This window comes from Hemicordylus capensis, chromosome 2 (assembly GCF_027244095.1).
Source record: "Hemicordylus capensis ecotype Gifberg chromosome 2, rHemCap1.1.pri, whole genome shotgun sequence".
Taxonomy (NCBI): Eukaryota; Metazoa; Chordata; class Lepidosauria; order Squamata; family Cordylidae; genus Hemicordylus; species Hemicordylus capensis.
The window spans coordinates 278660939-278682872 of record NC_069658.1 but is presented as its reverse complement, the minus strand read 5'-3'; the positions used below and the strand labels follow the sequence as shown (position 1 = coordinate 278682872).

General features: G+C 42.7%; 1 protein-coding gene across 4 annotated transcripts in view; it reads left to right on the top strand.

The window, feature by feature from the left end:
* TAFA4 (TAFA chemokine like family member 4) overlaps positions 1–21934 on the top strand; it is a 230744-nt gene that overhangs the window by 27342 nt on the left and 181468 nt on the right. The window contains exon 1 of one of the 4 annotated variants that reach the window (XM_053294681.1): positions 3975–4065. The exons of 2 other annotated variants lie outside the window; for them this stretch is intronic. In XM_053294681.1, the coding sequence (XP_053150656.1) occupies positions 3979–4065 (87 nt within the window). In that variant the 5' untranslated portion in view covers positions 3975–3978. Of the gene's footprint in view, positions 1–3974; positions 4066–8594; positions 8678–21934 lie in introns of those variants that run through there. One more of the 4 variants, XM_053294684.1, reaches the window with a different exon arrangement.

Genomic DNA, 21934 nt, shown 5'->3' with positions numbered 1-21934 from the left:
AGCGCCCACTTGGTTGCCTGCCTGCTTGCTCGCTCTGACGACAGGAGGTGCACTTGCTCACCTTGGGGCAGGGGGCGCCCGTGTGAGTGGCATGTGGCCCAGTGGCATGTGACCTAAGTGCTCCTCCCCACTTGATGCCCTAGGCAACGGCTTAGTTCGCCTAGAGCAGGGATTCTCAACGTTGGGTCCCCAGATGTTATTGGACTTCAATTCCCATAATCCCCAGCCCCAGTGGCATTCAATTGGGGATTATGGGAGCTGAAGCACAATTACATCTGGGGACCCAACAGTTGAGAATCCCTGGCCTAGAGGATGGGTGGGCCCCGTGTGGGGGGTTGCATGCAGGGGCAAGAGTTTTGTAGAACAAGAAGGCTGGGCACTCGATGTTGCCGGTCTGTGTAGTGTATGTACAGATTGCGTTGAAAGGGAGTTAAATGAGTAAAGAGACACCTTTTAAAGTGGTGATTCTCTTACATTTAGCAGGGGGAGAGCAACTTCAGCACAGCATCCCTCCAGTGGCTGTTGCTGGTGCCTACCTTCTGTTTCTTTTTAGATTGTAAGTCCTTTGTGGACAGGAGGATGTCCTCTGTGGACATCTTATTTATGTATTATTTATTTTTCTATATAAACCTCTTTGAGGACTTTGGTTTAAGAGCGGTATATAAATATTTGTCATCATTGTCATAGTAGCATAGGGGTGTGTGCCCTTCCCCTGAAAATGACTTGCTCCTTTTGCAATCTTCTACTGCAGAGTACCATTTCCTTAGCAATTTATGCATGAGAGGCGAGCTTGCTCCCTCAGAAACTGCTTTACTCCTCCAGATATTGCTCTAGAGTTGCCATTGAGTCCATACTACACCTCAACAGGACTTGTTTGCCCCAGAGTTCAGGCATAATGAGGTTCTGTTGTTTGATTTTTAAAAATAATTCAAATATATTGTTTTTATTTTTAAATGGTCCCTATTCGGCTATCTTGTTTTTAAACATTCCTGTAAATATCTGTCACCTATTTCTGCATCTCCCCCTCACTCTTTTTCTATGTCCGTATCTATCCAGGAAGGACAGAAAGGAGATAGTTATACAATTTCAGGTAATAGGTTTTTTTTTTTTTAAAAAAAGTATTTATATGTAAATGAAAAATACAGATAAAAGAAGAATGCTAGCTAAAGGTAGATTTATTAAAATGTCAGATAAGTTACCAGTACTAAGATTTGATCTTGTAATCACTGAATCAATACCAAATCAGTCACAGGTTTTAATGGCCATGGGCCAGAATTATGAATATATTTATATTTGATTATTTTACTGATTTCTTAATAGTCTTTGGAATCTATGTTCAGTTTTTTTTAAACAATAGTCATAGTTATTGCCCAGGTTTTGCAGATTATTTTATTTGAAGATTAACACTCCTAATATCTCACAGGCGGAGACTAGCATAAGTGCTTTTATTTTCCTTTGCAACCTGTATGATTTTCTCCCTGCACACACGTTGAATGTATACATTTCTCTTTTAAATTGGACCGTCAGTGGTGAATAAACTATGAATGCTAAATCTAGTTTGGAATTGTAGGAGATGATGGTAGCTATTTGCAAGAAATACATTTCAGAATATTTCTCCCTTGCAAAATAGAATCTTGCCCATTTGGGTTTTCTTCCCTGCTAGCTGTAACCAAATTGTTCTATTGAAATACATTTCTCAAAACAAATAAGGCTTTATGGATGAAACATACTCTGGATTGTGTTGAAAATATTCTTGCTTGGCTATACTTGAGCCTCAATCAGAAGATATAACAAAGGAGGGCACAAACTTTGAATTTGCTCCTGGAACTTTTTTTTTTTTTTGCTTATTGTTGACGAGGGTTAACAAAAGACATTATTAGAAAGGTGGATTTCTAGGTGACTCTTCAATTAATTAGAGTTTTGCCCTATAATAGTGCTTTCTTTTTCTAATTCACGGGCAGTAGCTTTTCAAATATTAGAACAACTTTGGCATTTGTCTTATAAATAAATCTGAAATGCTAACTGCATGATTGCACAAGGGAAACCAGAGGATATTGAGATGGTGTGGTCTCTTAATTTTACAAACAGGAGTAGATTTATTTATTGATAGTGAGGACATGCTACCATCAGTTTATAGAATTAACAATTGATCTGCTTGTTAGGTCCAAGTCCTTCATAAGCACAGCATGTTTATTCATTATGGTCATTACCTAGTAAGAAACAGCTGAGATCACAATTAGCCACGCAAAATGTCAAAGCATTGAACTGTATTTTAATATTTCAACTTTTCCAACCCAGTCCACCCCTTGTGTGGAATATATTGATTCACTCCTTGTAGGAATAAACATGAATTTTTTAAACTTGAAAAATGTTTTGATCAATTTGCAGGCAGAGACACATCACGATTTGTTTTCCCAGACACTTTAGTCAGTGTAACAAGATGTATGGGTGCAAAGCCTCCTCTCCAAATTGCATTAAGCGATGTCTTGGTTTGTCTAAAAATATGCAGATGTGTGAAATTACGGCTGATACACGAAACCATTCTGGCCAGGCAGTGTGTGTGTGTGTGTGTGTGTGTTAAATTTCCAGTAAATATATTCATGATTATTTATTTGTCAATAAATAGAACTTGTTCTAAATCAGCCATGACTTAAAGCTGGGCTTTTTATTTTCTTATTTTCTTTTTTTCGTAGAAAAGAGATTTCTCTGAATGTGTTTGTCTAATGCACTGAAGGTGATAAACAGTCATTATGATACCGCTGAATTGAACACAGAAGCATTTTACAAATATGAAAGTTAAGGTCACCCTGAAAAGAAAAGGACACTTGGCATGGCTGAAAAAAGCCCTGCCTCCTGAAGGAACCAGAATTCAAAGTTTACTGTTTTTCACAGTTTCTTTTACAAAGCTTGAGGATCCCATGTGTAAACACCAGAGTGTATTTTGATGTGCAAATATTGTAGAATTCTATAGGGTACAGGGAATGAACATATTAGCTTTCAAGCAGAACTATAGATTAGTTTAAAAATGCCTGATGATTCCTCAGCGTGCCAAGGATAATAGTTTTTCTAAACACTCTATTAAGAAGAAAATACCACATTTCATTTAAATGAAACATTTATGCTACTCAGATATGAGCTTTTTAAAATCAAGAGCATCATGTTTTAGTCATACAAACCAACAAGAAAGCAGAAATACATAATTCAGTTGTCTAGTTGAAGGAGAAAAGAAAAAGAAAATCTTCAATGAGAACCCAGAATTTTATGTAGGTTCCATTAATATACCTAATGACTTTATTTTCTTTATGGAACTGCTTATCTTAAGTAACATTTGCTGGCTTATTCGAGCCATAGAAAATCAAGATAATATTGATTTTCCTTAGGAAATGACTAATGATAGCATTAGTTTCTGGTATGTAAATGAAGACAAGTTACCTTTCCTCCCCAAACAAAAAGCAATGGGACATTAGGTTTTTAATGTGGTTGTATGTGTCATCTAGGGCAAAGGAGAAGAACCTCCTCTCTCTCTCTCTCTCTCTCTCTCTCTCTCAAAAGTTGACATCCCATTCCTTATATTCTTAAACAAGTTTTGAGACATCGCTTGTGTAACAGGATGTGGCTTGATCTACTGTATGTGTGCATGTATGTGTAAGGCATGTGCACGAATCAAAATCTGCAATTAGATTTGAGGTCTAATAGAATCACAGACCCCCATATTGATCTGTTGAATGCAGCCAGCTTCCTCAACTAATCAGTCCCAAATCACCTGAATTGATTCAGGTCATTCACGTGCCATTTTGAGGCCTGTTTGCTGGAAAAAATGGTAAAGAGTTAACAGGAAGTGAACCTTTATCTTGACTGACAGGCTGGTGAACTCCAGAGCTCACCCAATCAGTCCAACAGTCCTGGGCGGGAATAGAGAGTTGTTTCTGGGAATTCTGGGACCAAGAAAGGAAGTCTGTGCAGAGAGTGCGGACTAGCATGAGGTTGGATGCCTCATGGTGGAGCTTCAGGTTAATCTCTCAGGGTGACAGATTGGCAGGAGGCTTGATTCTCATCAGGAGCTTGGTGAGTTCAAGGGGACCAGGAAGCCAAGGCTAGGGGCTTTGGAAGTTTAAGGCAGGAGAAAGTGTTTTAGTAAGATATTGCATTAGAATTTCTGTTTCTTTGGTGTGTGCTTTGCAGGTCCTAAACATCTGTTATTTGCAACTAAGTTACTAAAGTTTAAAGTGTGCTGCCCCAGCATCATTGGGGTGTTTTTGAAGTATTCTTGTAACCAATTAAGTATTTTTAAGTGTTTCTAAAAACCTAAAAGCATCAGGAACTAGTCTGTAGGAATTAAATAAAAGTTTTTTTCTTTGTTCTTTTACTTTTTTCAAGCCTCCAAGGGTGGTTATTAACTCAGCAGGAGGAAAGGGGGAGAGCTCCTTAGAAGGGGGATTTCTCTGGTGCAAAATGCATCTCAAAGAGAGCTTGGCCAAATTAATGACCACATTTTAAACTAACTAAAGTTTCTGAACTACATATGAAGGCAGCCCTACATAGAGCACATTGCAGTAGACCAACCTGGAGGTTACCAGCTGGTGTACCACTGTTTCCAGGTCATTCTCCGCAAGGAATGTGTGGAGCTGTTGAATTAATCACAGCTGGTGATTTGACTAAACTGTGCTCCTGGCCACAACCACAGCCTGAGGCCCCAGGGTGACACCCATCCAAAAACAATCCCAAACTAAGAACCTGTTCTTTCTAGAGGAGTGTAACCTCATCCAGAACAGAAAGTTCTATTATGTCTTGCAGATTACAACCCCCAACAATGAGCACCTCTGTCTAACTTGAATTCAGCTTCAGTTATCCCTCATCAAGACCATTACTGCCTGTAGGCAAGAATTTAAGTGTCAAATGCCATTTCCTGATGCTGATGATAAGGAGAAATAGATTTGGGTGTCATCAGCATATTGATAAAACCCAGCACCAAATCTCCCGATGACCTCACCCAGCAGTTTCATGCAGATGTTAAAAAGCATTGGTGACAGAATGGAGCCCTGAGGCTCCCATTTATAATTGCAACTGTCAGCAAGTGCCAGCACCTGAAATCTAGCTGAGACATGTGAGTGGAACCACTGTAATACAGTGCCTCCTATCCCCAAATCCTTCAGGTGATCCAGCAGGGTACCATGGTCAATGGTATGGAAAGCCACTGAGAGATCCAAAAGAATCAGCAGAGTCACACTTCCTCTGTGTGAAGGTCATCTCAAGGCCATCTAAACCCCATAGCCCATCCTAAAGTCAGTTTGAAGTGGGTCTAGATTATTTATGTTATATGATATATGTGTGATTTAGACACTTAGATTTATTTACCTTAATCTAAGCTCCTGTATGAACAGATAGTAAATGCAAGTGTGTTTTTAATTTTTTTTTAAAAAAATACTGTGTCATGTATAGGTGGACCTCATCCATGGGGGCTCTGTTCTCGGATAGTGAAACTGCAGATAATGAGTCATTGAGTGAATGGAGATTGTTGGGTTAGGTTCCTGGAGGCAAAACACCCCTTTTGCCTAACAACTGCATAAGCCTGATTCAGAGATTATGATTTATGCTTGCACTCTTTGGTGGCTGAGAGGAGAGCTGGTCTTGTGAGTATCAAGCATGACTTGTCCTCTTAGCTAAGCAGGGTCCGCCCTGGTTGCATATGAATGGGGGACTGTGTGAGCACTGTAAGTTATTCCCTTTAGGGGATGGAGCTGCTCTGGGAAGAGCACCTAGGTTCCTAATTCCCTCCCTAGCATCTCCAAGATAGGGCTGAGAGAGACTCCAGCCTGCAACCTTGGAGAAGCAGCTGCCAGTCTGTGTAGACAATAACAAGCTAGATGGACCAATGGTCTGACTCAGTATATGGCTGCTTCCTATGTTCCTGTGGCTATAGTACAGCTGCTGCTCCCCCACCCACTTGACAATCAGCTGTTCTGTGGGTGGTTGGGGCCTGTATAGAAGTCTGTGGCTCATGTGGTGAGGGCTGTTGCCAGGTGCATACCACACCTTCTACAGTAGGTTCTCAGTTCCTTCAAAGAAGTGTGGGCTGCTGGGCAGCTTGCCTTCCTTCTCCCTCCAGCACACAGATCTTCTGCCTCCTGGGAACAGGTTCTGATTAGTGTTTCTAATGAGCCTGATGCCTGCAGAAAGGTTAAGGTTAGCACATCTTTCCTTCCTTTTCTCTGTCCCTTCCCTCTCCAGCAGCGAGCAAGGGAATGTTAAAGAGGCATTCTGAATTGCTGCCTAGCATCTGTATGATTCCTTTCCTCTAGAAGTTCCTCAGGAATCTTTGCCAAGGCCTGAGCTTCTTTAGGGTGTGCTGTTGGATCTTTCTCTTTCATGTTTAACTATAGTATTGGTATATTTCAAATGAGCAGAATGCTTTTGAAGCGATCTTTGGGGATGGGGCTGTAACTCAGTGGTAGAGTGCCTGCCCTACGTGTAGAAGGTCCCAGGTTCAATCCCTGGTATCTCTAGGTAGGGCTGGAAAAGACTTCTGCCTGAAACCTTGGGAAGTGGACCAATGGTCTGACTCAGTAATAGGCAATGGGAAACTCCTTAAAAAAAGCACCACTAAACAAATTCTCTTCCAGACTTGTAGATTTGTGGTGAATGATCAAAAAGGTGTGTGGGTCCAGTGGGGGTTGTGCAGTTATTTCCCTGGAAATGCTTTGTTCTTCAGTTGGCATGTGGGAATGGTCCAGAAGGTGTGTAGTATAAATCCCGCCCCCCAAATGCTCTGTGTTGCACTTGGTTCGTATGGATGCCCCCCCGGCCTCCCCTCACTTGTATCCCTTATTCGGGCAATGGAATGTTGGCAACCCTACTGTATTGAGAGACTGCAGACTGCAGGTGCACATTTTCTCCAGAAGTTCACCCGAGAGGTTTACATTGTCAATCAGTTCGAGCGGAGGTTTAGTGCTGATAGAGAAATGTGGCAGTTTCATAGTGACGATTGCTCTCATGCCCACTTCTGTGTGATGCTCTTGCACCCTGCATTAATATCCAAGCACGGGTTCAGCTCTGCATATCTTGGCCAGTTGGATGATACTTTGTCCAGTGGCCCTGCCCGCATGCCCTCCCCCTCCCCCAGTGTGCCAGGGTGTCTTTCCATAATTGTTTGGGACGACCGTTCATCTGAACCATACCTCTAGGTAGTTACAAGTTCTAGTTTAGACCAGGGTGTGCTAGGAGTGTACACTCCTAGTCTGCACATGTCCCACTCATGATGTGCACATGTCCTTCTCGCATGTGTTCAGTTCAACAGAATGAACTATTGTCCAACCCAGCCCACTGACATCACAAATCATAGGAGCAAAACAGAAAATTTTGTTATTAGTTCAACATCTGCTGCAGTTTTGCAGCCTTCAGTTTCTCCCCATGGCCCTGTTCGTACCAAGATTTTTGTTTCCAGAGCTCAGGTGGATAGCTCTAGGCTGGTACTTGCTTCATTAAGTATTATTAGTAAAATATTTTTATATACTGATTTTCAACAAAATGTTCTCAAATTGGTTTATATAGCAAATGGTATGAGAAAGTGGTTCTCTGTCCCAAAAGGGTTCACAATATTAAAAAAAAAACCACACACACACACACCACTAGCAACAGCCACTGGGAGGGATACTGTGCTGGTCTGAATAGGGACAGTTGTTTCCCCCCTGTAAGTATTAGAGAGCCACTGCTTTGAAATGTGCTTCTGTAGCGGGATCAAAGCCTTTGTCTCAGAGCAAGGTCATGTGAGGGAAAGAAATGCTGAATCATCCCTGCTGAGCTGCTTGGCTAAGCTTCTCCTAAAACTATTCTATATTCCCGGTAGGTTAGAATTGCTGCCACCACCATCACCTCTCTTATTGACAGACCTTGAACCTCCCTGGGCCTGGGGTGGAATCCCAGGGAAAACTATATTTTGCTATTGGAGAAGTACAAAAATCTTCCATGTGCAAGCCTACACATGGTGAGAAAACTGATAGCTCTGAACATCTGAGAAATCCCCCTTTTCCTGAGTTAAAAACCAACTCTGAGAGATTTGTAAAAAGAAAATAACTTTTAAAAAAAGTTTTTATTCAGTTACAACAGACGGCTTCCATCTGAGGCTTTCTCAGCTTTAAATATAGGTATACTTAGTAGGATTACAAAAATAGGTTGTCTTAATGCACACTTAAATGTTTATAGAGGTTTTTTTTTTTTTGCAGTGCCCTAGGTAGGATGGGTGTAGGCTAATGTTTCTTATTTTAATTAAGTTAAGGTTAACAATAATAGATCAGTATCAGGAATATGCAAAAGCACCCCCTCCCCAAGAAATCTAACACCCCTAACGCAAGGTCTGACTAAACAAACTTTTCCCTAGACTAAACTCCCTTTTCTTTGAACTCACCAGATGATAATTCAAGCTTCCTGCCCTCCTGTCTTTCAATGATCTGCAGAGTTATTCTCCTTCAGCCAACCTCCATGGCCACATGTCGTCCTATGCAACTCCAGCCTAGCTTCTCTAACAAAGAACTCCCTTCCTCTTGGCAACAGCTCTCTAGGTCCCACCCACCTGGTGTACTGATTGGCTGAGCCTCTCTGTCAAGACAAGGGTTCACTTCTGCTTAACTCTTCAGAGGGAGAGGAGGCTGATCACTACAGCTTCTTTGCCCAGTTAGCAGAGGTATTAAGCTTTTATTTTTGTTCTAAAAAGCTTGGGTGGCACACAGTCCCTTTCTTGCTCAGAACAACCTTGTGGGGTATGTTAGGCTGAGATATGGTAGTAGCTCCAGGGATAACCTAGTGAGTTTCATGGCTGAATAAGGATTTGAACCTGGGTCTTCCCAGTCAGAGTCCTTCATTCTGCTGTTTGAACCACAGCAGCTCTCTGTGTCTGTGGGTGTGCTACTGGCAGGAGTCAAGGACTGAATCTTGGTGTGTGTGTTTTTTTAGCTCAAGCATTGCTTTTCCTTTTCTTTTCCCTTTTGCTGCTGTATCTCTGAGCTCTAATTTTGATTAAACATATATTTGATGTCTGGGCAAAGACATAATAAACACCTGCTACTCTAATGTGGATTTAGCTACAGCTGAAGGAACAGAATGGATGCTATAGTGTTCTTAGTTCAGAGAAACAGAAAACTGCCAGAATCAAAGATGTAAATAGAAGCTGCTGAAAATTAATTGTGAACCTGTCAAGTCTAGTTTGTCATTTTCCCTGTTATTATAGCGTTCTTTCAGCAGATAATATTAGAGAAGTAATATAATAAAGAACCCCTTTTCCTCCTTTCTTCCTAAATCAGCTTGGTTTGTTGGAAAATTATAGTTGCAACACATCTAAGTAATAATAATTATTATTATTATTTGCCTGAGGTATTCCTGTGATTATTTTTTTAAAAAAACAATAGTTCTTGATTTCACTATTTTGCCCAAATACTTGAAAACTGTGAACTAGATTCTTATTAATTGTACCCAGATTGGCTTACAGTGGAAGTAAACTGTTGTATTCTTGTTATAGGAACTAGTATTTAGGGAACACAGAAAGATGATATTTTCAGACATAGTAACTTCTGACATAATGATAAACCTTGGTTTAGCACGATGTTCCTGAGAAAAATTTCCTTGAGATTCTCTGAAAGCTGAATTTTATACACAATACCAATTTCTGATATTGTGAGCTGAAAGTACAGAATCATAGATGCACACAGAGGTTATTCACACAGTCAAAAACTGTGTTCTACCTAGGTTTGGGAGCTGTGTGTGCTCCCAATTTTTGGATGTGTTGAAGCTAGGTAGGAGGAAAACTTGGTAGAAGTGATTGTGTGGAAATAAGATAGGAGAAAAACCTGTGTAACCTTTCCTCCTACCTTGCTTCCACACAACTGAAAATTGGGCACATGCACTGCTCTCAAACCCAGGTAGAACACAGTTTTTGATTGTGTGAATGATCTCACAGTCTGACTAGAGTCAAGGATTTGACCACAGGAACAAGAAGTGTTCCTTTAGCTGTGGATGTTTGCTGAATGGCTCTATAGGTTTTGTTTGTGTGTATCAGAAACAGCAGTTTTGGAGTTTGAATCCAATCCATTCTTTATTACAGTCGTAGACCAGAGTACAAAAACACAAAAAAGAACAGACACAGAAAAACAGAAAACATAAGAACAAATATATCAAGATCAAACATTCAAAAACCTGAATGGATTTTTACAAATTATATAACAGTACCTGGCCACTCTATTAATAACATTTTCATCAGGATTGGCTAATAAAAACTTCAGATTATCCTCGGGATGCCTTATAAAATCAGTCAGCAAAGGGGAAATTAATTCTAAATGGGCATCCCTATAAAAATCGCAATATAAACTAGAATGCTCGCTGGTCTCCACTTGGCCTGTACCGCAGGGACATAGGCGGGTGGGAAAATTGGAGTTTGAATGAACATAGCCCAAACTCCACAGGCTATAGGAAGACAGAAAAAGCTCGAGAGTCTTTAGCAAGAGAGAGTTGGAGAATGGTGTGCAACCCTGTAGTCATGGCCAGGGCCAGTTTGGGGCAGTGGCCAAAGTGGCACTGGTCAATGATGCAGAGGTTTAGGGGCACCTTTTCTTGGACCTGCCCCCACTGCCACACTTTCCCTGCCACTGCTGCGTTGGCTCTTGCCGCGGCCAGAGTGGGGAAATCACGCTCTCGTGAAGAGCAAGAGCAAGATCCATGAGTGTAGCTAGGTGAGAGGGGGCCCGTGTTCATCCTTCTGTCTGGCAGCCCCCCAGAGTGAGAGAGATAATGAAGCAAATAGGGAGAGGTGGAGCTGGAGGGCCCTCAGGAGCTGGGGGCTCATGCTCTTTGAACCCTTTCGTTCAATTATAGCTACGCCCCTGGCAAGACCCCTACTGAAAATGGTTATGCCTCTCTGAGAATCTGCCTGCTGTCTGAGTTCCTCTCTACCTCTGTCCATGCTCTGCTTGTAAATGAAGTGGCTGTTATGAAGAGATGATAAGGTGTCCAGTGCCCTCTCTCATACAAATGGAACAAAACCTTGTAGTGTTGGACTTGGAATTCCCCACTACTTGGAAGTGGGGAGCATGTAAGAATACAAACTCATGCTGGCTTACATACTGCATAGAATTTCCTGTTTAAAAGCTCAATAGCAAAGGAGCAATTTAGAAGCACCATGTCTCTCAAATTTGATTTTATTGTTGGTCTACAGTATCTCTGTATTCTGTTATGAGGGATTTTTAAATTGCTGTTTTATTGTAGAAGTTGATGATGCAGGGTTTTTTTGTTTTAGTTAGCCACCATGAGTTCCTGTGGGGGAAAGGTAGGGTACAAATCTTTTAATCAATAAAAGGGTAGAGTTGTTTGTTTGTTAATTAAAAGATTTGTACCCTACCTCCCCCTCCAATAGGAACTCATGGTGGCTAACTAAAACTAAAAACACCCCATCAACTACTACAGTAAAAAGAGAAAAACAGCAGTTAAAGAACCCCTCATAGCAGAATACAGAGATACTGCAGATCAACAATAAAATCAAACCAAACAGATCAAGGTGGATTTAGGAAAGCTTCTCTAAACAGAGATTAAAAGTAGACAGAAGGTGTCATGCACATGTGAAGGGAAGAGAGTTTCACACAGTGAGAGCAGCCACAGTCAAGGCCTGTCACCAGCCTAGCCTTTAATGGTGGAGAGATGTACAGGAGGGCCTCCCTAAGGTCTCTTATGGGCCATGCAGATTCATATAGGTTAAAGGGATCCTTTGGGTATCTTGGTCTTAAGCCATTAGAGTTTTAAAGGGAATGCCCAGCACCAGCTAACCTATTGGCAAACAGTGCAGTTGACGTACCAAAGGTTTAACATGTTCTTAGTGTAGAGGGCCCATTTGCCCAATACATTTGTGGCTAGTGTTTTATTAAAAAGAAAGAAAAGAAACACCTGGAGGTTATTCACATGCACATGCAAAACCAGGCTAAGGGAGCCCAGCCCGGTTTTACGTGTGTGTGTGTGTGTGTGTGTGTGTGTGTGTGTGTGTGAGTGTGTGAGTGTGTGAGAGAGAGAGAGAGAGAGAGAGAGAGAGAGAGAGAGAGAGAACCACCAGGATCGGGCTGATCCCAGTGGCACCACGGTGACAAACCTGCCCATTTAGCCACTCTACTAAATGAAATTAAGGGAGCAAGCACTCCCTTAATCCCGTTTATTTGCTAGTTATTTGCAGTTATGCGACCCCCGAGCCTGAGATAGCTAGTTGTAGAGTGATCCTGTAATCCATGCTTATTATGTCATGTGGAATGAGTATTGTTTGGGGTTGTGGTTTATGAGGTTATGTAAGATATATTTTTATGGAATTGTGTTGCTGTGTATGTTTATTGCTTGTAAGCTGCCCTGCGTCCTATGGGAGTAGGGTGACATATAAATCTAACTAACTAAATACATAGTGTGTCAGCCGTGGCTGCTTACAGCCACGGCTGGCACACTCGGGGAAGTGAGGGGGGATCTCCATAATGCACTGCACACTCACATGGTGCATTATCGGAGCTCTGGGGGGTGGGCACATGGCTGTGCGTCCTGGCACCCTGAGTCCCTCAGAGCTTCTGGGAGCAGCCTCTGGTTGTCTGGGTAGGTGATCCGCCCATCCAGGGAAGAGGAGAAGATCATCTGTGGGGAGGGTAAGTATTTTAATTAATTAATTAACATATTTTATACCACCCAAAACTTACGTCTCTGGGTGGTTTACAAGAAGATAAAAACAAAAGTAAAACATTAGTTAAAAACAAAAATAAGAAATTTAAAACATAACTATTTAAATTTTTTTAAGCAATATTCTAAAACAACATTAAAAACAATCAAAACAGTATCAGTTAAAAGCCTGGGTGAACAGATGCGTCTTTAAAGACTTTTAAAAAGTTGTCAGAGATGGGGAGGCTCTTATTTCACTAGGGAGCGCATTCCAAAACCTTGGGGCAGCAATGGAGAAGACCCGTCCCTGATTAGCCACCAGACGACAGTTCCTCCTACCTTGCTTCCACACAATCACTTCTACCCAGGTTTTCCTCCTACCTTGCTTCCACACAACCAAAAACTGGGAGCACATATAGCTCCCAAACCCAGGAAGAACATAGTTTCTGATTGTGTGAATGACCTCACTGATTATCTGCAAGTTGATTTCATAGTGATCTTGCCAAGAAATCTGCCCGATGTAAAAGAGTTGGTTTTTAAAAAAAAGTTAGAGGATGGAAATCTAAAACAGTTTACTGCAAGCTTTTTTGTGTGCTTATGTTGCTGCTTCACATTTCATTAGCAGCCACCAGTACAGCAAAAGTTTTAACAAATTCCTTTCACAGTTGGCAAGACATAGTACTATTTTAATAAGAGAAAATGTTCCAGTCAATAGTCTTGTTACATTTTTCACTAATAGCTCTTGCTTTGCTTTGCAGCTAGCTTTGTTACAATGCTAGGAAAGTGTTACATGTTATAAACTTCGTGCTTGAATCGGTGACATCTGCTTCTTACTTAAACAAAAAACAAAAAACCCGCACCAAAAAACAACCAGCTATCCCATTCTTGTGGAACTTGAGCAGTGAAAGAAATTCAGCAGGGAACAGTTATAACGTGTAAGAGTTTCACTTTTGCGTTCCACTACATCAATCATTAAAGGAGACAGTGGCAGGTTAAATGGGCCTAATTGGCTGATTTACAAGAAGAATCACCTTTTAAAAAGAGGGTTGCAGTTCATTTGCAGCGTGAAATTAGAAACAAAACCTGCCCACATGCTGGAGTCCCAGCTAGATGGTAAATTAGCTCTAATCTTTGCCCCTCTTAAGTGCTGTTGAGCACCACTGCCTCAAAAATCACAAGCTTGGTTTATAAATCACAAGGTTGTTTTCCTTAAGAGAAGACAGAAGTTAAAATATCTTCCAGGGTTATGATCTGAAGGCATAGTCTGTAACAACACCCTTGTTGAAGCTAATCAGTGTCTGGATGCAGAGGCATCTGCAGGACTTTTTTGTGGGGGTGGGGGCAAAGCTAGCAATTTAATACCCCCTGCCCTGGGAGTATGCCTCATTGAATTCAATGGGAACTGGCTCAATCTGGGGAGGGGGGCAGTTGCCCCCTCTTGCCCCCCCCCGGACTCCCATTTGAGTGGTACCTCGGATACGTCCTACCTTGAAATCTATCATGACATAATAAAAATGTAACAGTAAATATTTTTCTTTTTAACTGCATATTTGGATCAACATGGGGAAGAAATGAAAATGAGGTGCTTATGAATTCATGAGGGCTTAACAATGAACAGAGAAGTTTCTGAAGATATAACTGGTGTAGTATGAGTTATTTTCAAGAAACAAAAATGTGTGTGTGCTACTTTTCACTTTAAATGTGCCATAAAATAGAACTCTATTAGGCTTAAAGACAGTATCAAGAGTGACAATGACAATGTCAAGAATGGTAAATAGAGTAAATGTTTTGTGTAGCTCTAACCTACAACTAGTAACCCTCCAAATTGAATGCAACTCACTAACGATGAATTGTTCTTAAACAGCCATGAATTCTGTCACTCTCATTGTTGCTCACTGCCTGAGCCTGAATAACTAGGAAGGCCTATCAGGCCTCAGAATGCAGTTGGTGGGCTGCATTTTGCTTGGTAGGTCACACGTTATGTGGGCCTTACCTTCAGGATATGTGTGGTAACGCATCTGTAGTGTTACCTGCATTCAAAAATCACAAGCAGATTTGAATTTTCCAGCTTCTCCTGAAGTATCCTACCTGCATGAAAGATTTATCATTCTGCACATTACTATTGTCCTATGAAGGCAACCTTAAACAGCCTCTGTGGCAGTTGCTCATTGCATGCAGATTCTTCAGGCTACCACATGATGTTCCTGGTGAGAGCATTGAATCTGTCCAGTGAATGGAGTTGATACGTGCAGGTGAGGAGCTATAGATTGGTGATAGGGCAAGGGCATATGCTTTACATTAGGGGCAGAACATGCAGGAAGGGCTGGGAAAGAATCTATGCTTGGAGAGCCCCAGCAGTCAATGCAAAATTGTGAATTATATTGACTATTATTCTGATATGGTGTAAAGTAGCTTCATATCTTCATGCATTGTTAACACTGCAGCCAAAATTATAAGCAAGACAAAGAGGATATGTTTTCAGTGGTAGCTGTAATGTATAACTCGGACCAAAGATGAAATAAATTTGTAAGACATTTTAATCCTCCCACCAAATTCAGCTTAGCTCCCTAAATATTTGTTAAAAGCAATTAAGACACTTCAGAGTGCTGTTTTTAAGGACCAGACCACAGATTTATTCTGTTTCTTCTTTAGTTCTAATTTTAGTTGATGTGCACCTTATCTCACCTAAATCTAATCTTGTGCAAGCTCAGATTTAATTGGTACAGTACAGTAGTTCTAGGCTGCTCGAGAAATAATCTAGAGAAATAGAAAAGCAGCATCTTTCATAGGTGATTGGTTTATAGCAATGTGTATCCAAACTGAGCCACCTTGATTAGAGGCAGTGTACATGTGAGTCCTGAATGCAATGGGTGAAGAGTGGGGCATAGATAGATATTGCTTGTGATTTGGCTTACCACTAGGAAAGTGCATGGAACTGGCAGGGGGTGGTTCGAAGGTGGGGGCAGGACAACTTTAAGGTTGGGGGAGGGTGCTCTTACCCCTCCCTCTGCTTTCCCCCCGCTGGCGCTGGCTTTGTAAAGACTCAGTCGGGGCAGCAGCATACCTCCCTGCCGCCCCGTTCCCTCCTTGGCCAGAAGTGCCAAGTGTGCATGCCAAGGAGGGAACGGGAGCTAAGTTGTCTCACCGCTGCCTTTGAGCTGCTGAACCTCCGAACCGTCCAGTGTTTGAACCTGTTCGGAGGCCCGTAAAAGGTTTTTGCACATCCCTACTTACCACGGTTGTAGGCTGGGCCACTAAGGCAGTTTTGCATGAACATGTCCCATGAATTGAATATATTTATTTATTTATTTATTTATTTACACAGTCAGACAGGTGTTATTGACTGGTTTGTTTTATCCAGACATCGAGTCCTTCCCAAGGACCTGGGATGGCTGAATTTTATTGTCAGTGTTGTTGCTGTTATTATTATAGATATCGTCGCAGAATATAGGCTGTTCCCAGTAAAGTTGCTATTTGTAATTGGGTGATGGTGATTTCTGTGGCCCCTATGGTGTTGAGGTGCTCTTCAAGGTGTTTTGGAATTGCATCTAGGGTGCCAATTACTACTGGGATTATTTTGGTCTTTTTCTGCCACAGCCTTTCAATTTCAATTTGTAGATCTTTGTATTTTGTGATTTTTTTCTATTTCTTTTTCTTCGATTCTGCTATCCCCTGGTATTGCTATGTCGATTATTTTGACTTGTTTTTCTTTCTTCTTGATTACAGTTATATCTGGTGTATTGTGTGGCAGATGTTTGTCTGTTTGTATTATTATTATTATTATTACATTTATATCCCGCTCTTCCTCCAAGGAGCCCAGAGCGGTGTACTACATACTTGAGTTTCTCTTTCACAACAACCCTGTGAAGTAGGTTAGGCTGAGAGCGAAGTGACTGGCCCAGAGTCAACCCGCTAGTTTCATGGCTGAATGGGGATTTGAACTCGGGTCTCCCCGGTCCTAGTCCAGCACTCTAACATACTGGTTTTGAGGCTCATCACAAAATGTATTGTATCTTAACTTGTGTGGTTTTGACCTCTTGGAAGGAACCTTTGTCTGATGCATCAACTCAGCTTTTTCAAAGTTTATCTTAAAGCAAGCAGCAGAGCCAGGAACCAAATTAGGAAGTCCTCCAGCATCCCACAATGCACCATGCCAGGAGCACAGTGCACTAGGGGGTTTCCCTGCTACCGGGCACTCTTGCAACCCAACTTTGTGCACATGCAGGCTGCAGGCAGCCCAAATGAGCCCCTGGTGGTGCAGTGGTAAAACTGCCGCCCTGTAACCAGAAGGTTACAAGTTCGATCCTGACCAGGGGCTCAAGGTTGACTCAGCCTTCCATCCTTCCGAGGTCGGTAAAATGAGTACCCAGAATGTTGGGGGCAATATGCTAAATCATTGTAAACCGCTTAGAGAGCTCCGGTTATAAAGCGGTATATAAATGTAAGTGCTATTGCTATTGCTATTGCTATTAATTGCTTGCAATCATTCTTTAGGAAACTACAAGGAAGAATGAAACACTTTGTGGCTGCCCTAGCTGTTAGACAGACTTCAAGCTTTGTCTAAATTTTTCCAGTTGCTTGCAGTATTCCCTGATAACTGATGGTGTTATATGTCATGGATATAATAATTCCATCTTTAAAAGAATATGCTTCTCTTTAATAGTACTTACACAGGCCTTCTTTTCTTCTTAGAGTGTGGTCATTACTGCTCCTTTGTCTATTGTATATTTCCCAGAAATTGCTTCCAGATTATTCCAGTGCTCTCCTCAGACTCTTCTTCTGATACCATGTATTATTTTTGGGTACATACAAGTAGTACATACAATAAAAATGAAGAAAACACAACTTTAATCTTCAGAGTTGATTCAACAGTTTATATAGCCATCTCCAAATTTCCTTGCTCAAACAGTTCCATGTGATCTTAGGGCATGCTTTAAGATAAGGTTGAATTGTGAATTGTGTTCTAAGTAAGTAAAGTCTTTAAACTTCAGCTATTGCTATAGCTTCTGTTTGAATCTGCACTTCCTACCAGACCTAGAAGCAGAAGATGGTTGAATACTTTGTTAGTTCTATTATTCCATATGTTCTATTCCATTCCATATGTTCTATTCCATCTTGCACACAAGGACCCATGAGGTCTGGTGGGGAATAAGGCAAGGCAGGGTGTGGCACCATGGACAGCTCCATATGACAAGTTGCTGGAACAGCAGTCAGAGGTAGATCATCATCAAGTTCAGAGCTCAGGCCACCACTATTGGAAACTACCTCTCTATCTGGAGGAAACGTTTAAAGACTCTTCCTTCCTGTAGTTTGGCACTCCTCTCTGTCTTATTCTTCCTAGCCTTTTGCCAGTGCTGGTGTGCAGATATCACGGAGTGCCATGGCGTAGGAGGGACTGACTCTTTGGGATGCTTGGGTTCTGGTGCATTTCAGAGTGTACAGTGTTCTTTCCAGCTCTGGCCTAATGTCAGGGTCCAGGACTGGCTCTAGTGCTGGTCTTGCCTTCTCAGAGTCAGACTGGGAGTCACTACGCAGGGTAGAGGTTGTTACTGTGAATTGACCAGATGGCCATAGGCAAAGTCACTGTTGTGATAGCTCAGTTGGAGAACACATACCTTATACAACATGAGGTGTTCTCATGCTCAATATCTGGCATCTCTGGTTAGAAGGGTCCCATGCAGCAGTGTTGGAAAACACCTGAGAATGCTAAGGGCAAACTTATTGGCCAGTCAGGCAAACTTATTGGCTAGAACAACTCCTCTGCCACCGCCTGCTGCTGCTACTACTACTACTACTAAAAATATATGCTGCTTATCAACAACAGTTCTCAAAGTGGTTGACATAGAAAAAGAAATGAGGTCATTCCTGCTGGAGCTCTTCTCATGATCAGTGGGAAGAACTCTGTGGTGGTCTGCAGCGAGAGTGGGTTACACACACCCTCCCCACAGATGAGCAGCCATCCCTCCTTGGGCCAGCAGATCACCCACCCAGACAAGCACTGGATCCTACCAGTAGCTCCAGGGTCAGGGTGCAGGGAAGCACTACTGCATGATGCCCCACCCCAAGAGCTCCAATAATGCACTGTGTGAGTGAATGGTGCATTATTGGGATCTCCCTCCCCCTGAATATGCCAGCCATGGCTGCAAGTAGCTGTGGCTGACACATTAGCACAAAAATGGGGTTAAGGAAGCACTCTCTCCCTTAACCCCGTTTAGAAGGGAGGCTGCTTAGGAGGGATTGCTGCCTTGTAGCTGCCGGGATTGGGCAAAATCCCAGTGGTTCACACATGCATGAAACACTGGGCTGGGCTTTTGGACCGGTTTTGCATGCCCGTGTGAATAGCCTTACAATCAAAAACTGTGTTCTACTCACGTTTGGGAGCTTTGTGTGCTCCCAATTTTTGGTTATGTGGAAGCACCGTAGGAGGAAAACTCGGGCAGAAGTATTGTGTGGAAGCAAGGTAAGAGACAAACCTGGAGAGCTTTTCCTCCTACTTTGCTTCCACACCATAACTTCTGTCCAGGTTTTCCTCTTACCTTGCTTCCACACAGCCAAAAATTGGGAGCACACTCCGCTCCCAAACCCGGGTAGAACACAGTTTTTGTTTGTGTGAATGGCCTCAATAAATAAAATGGTTCCCTGTTCCAGAAGGGCTCACAAAAGAAACACAAGGTAGAAACCAGCAAAAGCCACTGCTGGAATACTGTGCTGGGGGTGAATTGGGCCGGTAGTTCTCCCCCGACTACATATAAGAGCATCACCATTAAAAAATATTCCTGTTTGCTCAGTTAGCAGGGGTTAGTCAAACTAGTGTTCTGACTTAATCTCCTGGGAAGATAATGGTGGGTCTTGGATGATACGGATTATCTTGACCCTTTTCAATCTGGGTTCTGCCCCGAATATGGGACTGAGACTGCCTTGGTTGCTCTAGTGGATGACCTACACCAGGAACTAGACAGGGGGAGTGCGTCCCTGTTGGTTCTGCTGGACTTCTCGGCGGTGTTCGATACCATCGACCATGGTATCCTTCTGGGCCGCATCTCGAGTATGGGAATCGGAGGTACTGTGTTGCAGTGGTTCCAGTCCTTTCTTGAGGGGAGGGTCCAGAAGGTTGTGCTGGGGGACTATTTCTTGGCTCCGTGGACACTGGCCTGTGGGGTCCCACAGGGTTCGGTCTTGTTCCCCATGCTGTTTAACGTCTACATGAAACCGCTGGGAGAGGTCATCCGGGGACTTGGACTGAGTTGTCAGCAATATGTGGATGACACTCAGCTCTATCTCTCCTTGTCACCTGATCCTAGGGAGGTGGTGGATGTCCTGAATCAAGGGCTGGAGGCCGTTATGGGTTGGATGTGGGCTAATAAACTGAAATTGAATCCGGACAAGACGGAAGTACTGTTGGTCAGTAGGAGAGCCAATCGGGATGAGGAGACTTTACGGGTTCTGGATGGGGTTGTACTCCCTTTAAGGAGCAAGTATGCAGCTTGGGGGTGCTACTGGACCTGGCTCTGCTTTTGGAAGCTCAGGTGGAGGCGGTGGCCAGGGGTGCTTTTGCATGGCTTCGGCTAGTGCACCAGCTGTGTCCCTTTCTCTAGAAGGCAGATCTGGCCACTGTTACCCATGCCTTAGTTATGTCACGGCTGGATTACTGTAACATTCCCTATGTGGGGCTGCCCTTGAAGAATATCCGGAAACTGCAGCTAGTGCAAAACGCGGCAGCTAGGGTTTTATTCAGAGCTGCCCGTTGGGAGCACATCACACCCATTTTGAAAGAGTTGCACTGGCTGCCAGTTCATTCCTGGGTCCAATTCAAGGTGATGGTTTTGACTTCTAAAGCCCTTAAAGGTTTGGGCCTGGGGTACCTGATGGACCGCCTGCTCCCAAGGGTTGCTGCCCGCTTGACAAGGTCATCTGAGGGGGCTCTGCTCCGGGTGCCGACAATGAGGGAGGCTCGGCTGTTGTGCACTCGGGACAGGGCCTTCTCTGTTGCTGCCCCCAGACTTTGGAATTCTCTCCCAGTGGCCATTCGCTCCTGAGACGCCATCACAGTTTTTAGAAAGCTTCTTAAATCTCTGCTTTTCTCCCCAGGCTTTTACATGATTGTTTTTATTGCTGCTTCTATGTGTTTTTACCCGTGTATAGTTTTTATGCTTGTATTTTATAGATTTTAAATTAGGCTTGGTTTTTACATTTTTAGCTTAATATTTTTATTGTCATTTTATTGTATGTTTTTTAACTTTTGTAAATCACCTTGAGATTGTTTTTAATGAAAGGCGGTATATAAATTCAACAATAAAAATAAATAATGCTGAACTCTTTTAGAAAATGGGTAGACGGATTACTGAGATAATGTATGTGAAGCACACTGGACACCTACAAAACTCTGTACACACTAACGATTAGTAGTACTGTCTTTTTCTGATCCAGCACATTTTCTCTTTTTCCATTCAGTGATTTTGCTTTGTGTTGCTTTCCTTGCTTCTTGATGTTGTAGAGTGGGTGAAGGTGTGGGCAGGAAAATGAGCCCTTACCTGAGGCACTGGACTATTGACTATAAATAAAGAAATGTAAACTTGCCTTAAATATTAAACTAAATTGAGGTGGCCCTCACAGCGCAGGAGGTTATAAAGCTGACTGATGTGCGTGAATCCCAGGGCTTGAGGCACGCAGCAGAAGTTACACTGAGTTCTCTGTGGTTCAAGGCAGCTTTGTCCAATGTAGCATCTTCAAGGCCCTCCCTCCCTCCTTCGTACTGCTAGGCATAAATGAGAGAAATACCGCATCATTCCTGCTCACCAGCTATACTAATATTGAGGTGATTCTCATGACTGCAGGAAAGCGGGCTAAGGGAACCTAGCCTGCTTTCCTGTGTTTGTGGGAGAGGAGAGCTGGTCTTGTGGTAGCAAGCATGACTTGTCCCCATAGCTAAGCAGGGTCTGCCCTGGTTGCATCTGAATGGGAGACTTGATGTGTGAGCACTGCAAGATATTCCCCTCAGGGGATGAAGCCGCTCTGGGAAGAGCAGAAGGTTTCAAGTTCCCTCCCTGGCGTCTCCAAGATAGGGCTGAGAGAGATTCCTGCCTGCAACCTTGGAGAAGCCGCTGCCAGTCTGTGAAGACAATAGTGAGCTAGATAGACCAATGGTCTGACTCAGTATATGGCAGTTTCCTATGTTCCTATGTGTACTGCACTGGGAGCCGAGTGGTTCCTGGCAGCAAACTGCAGTAAGTACCCCTTCCCTTAAACGAGGTTAGTGGAGCGAGTGCTTTGCTAA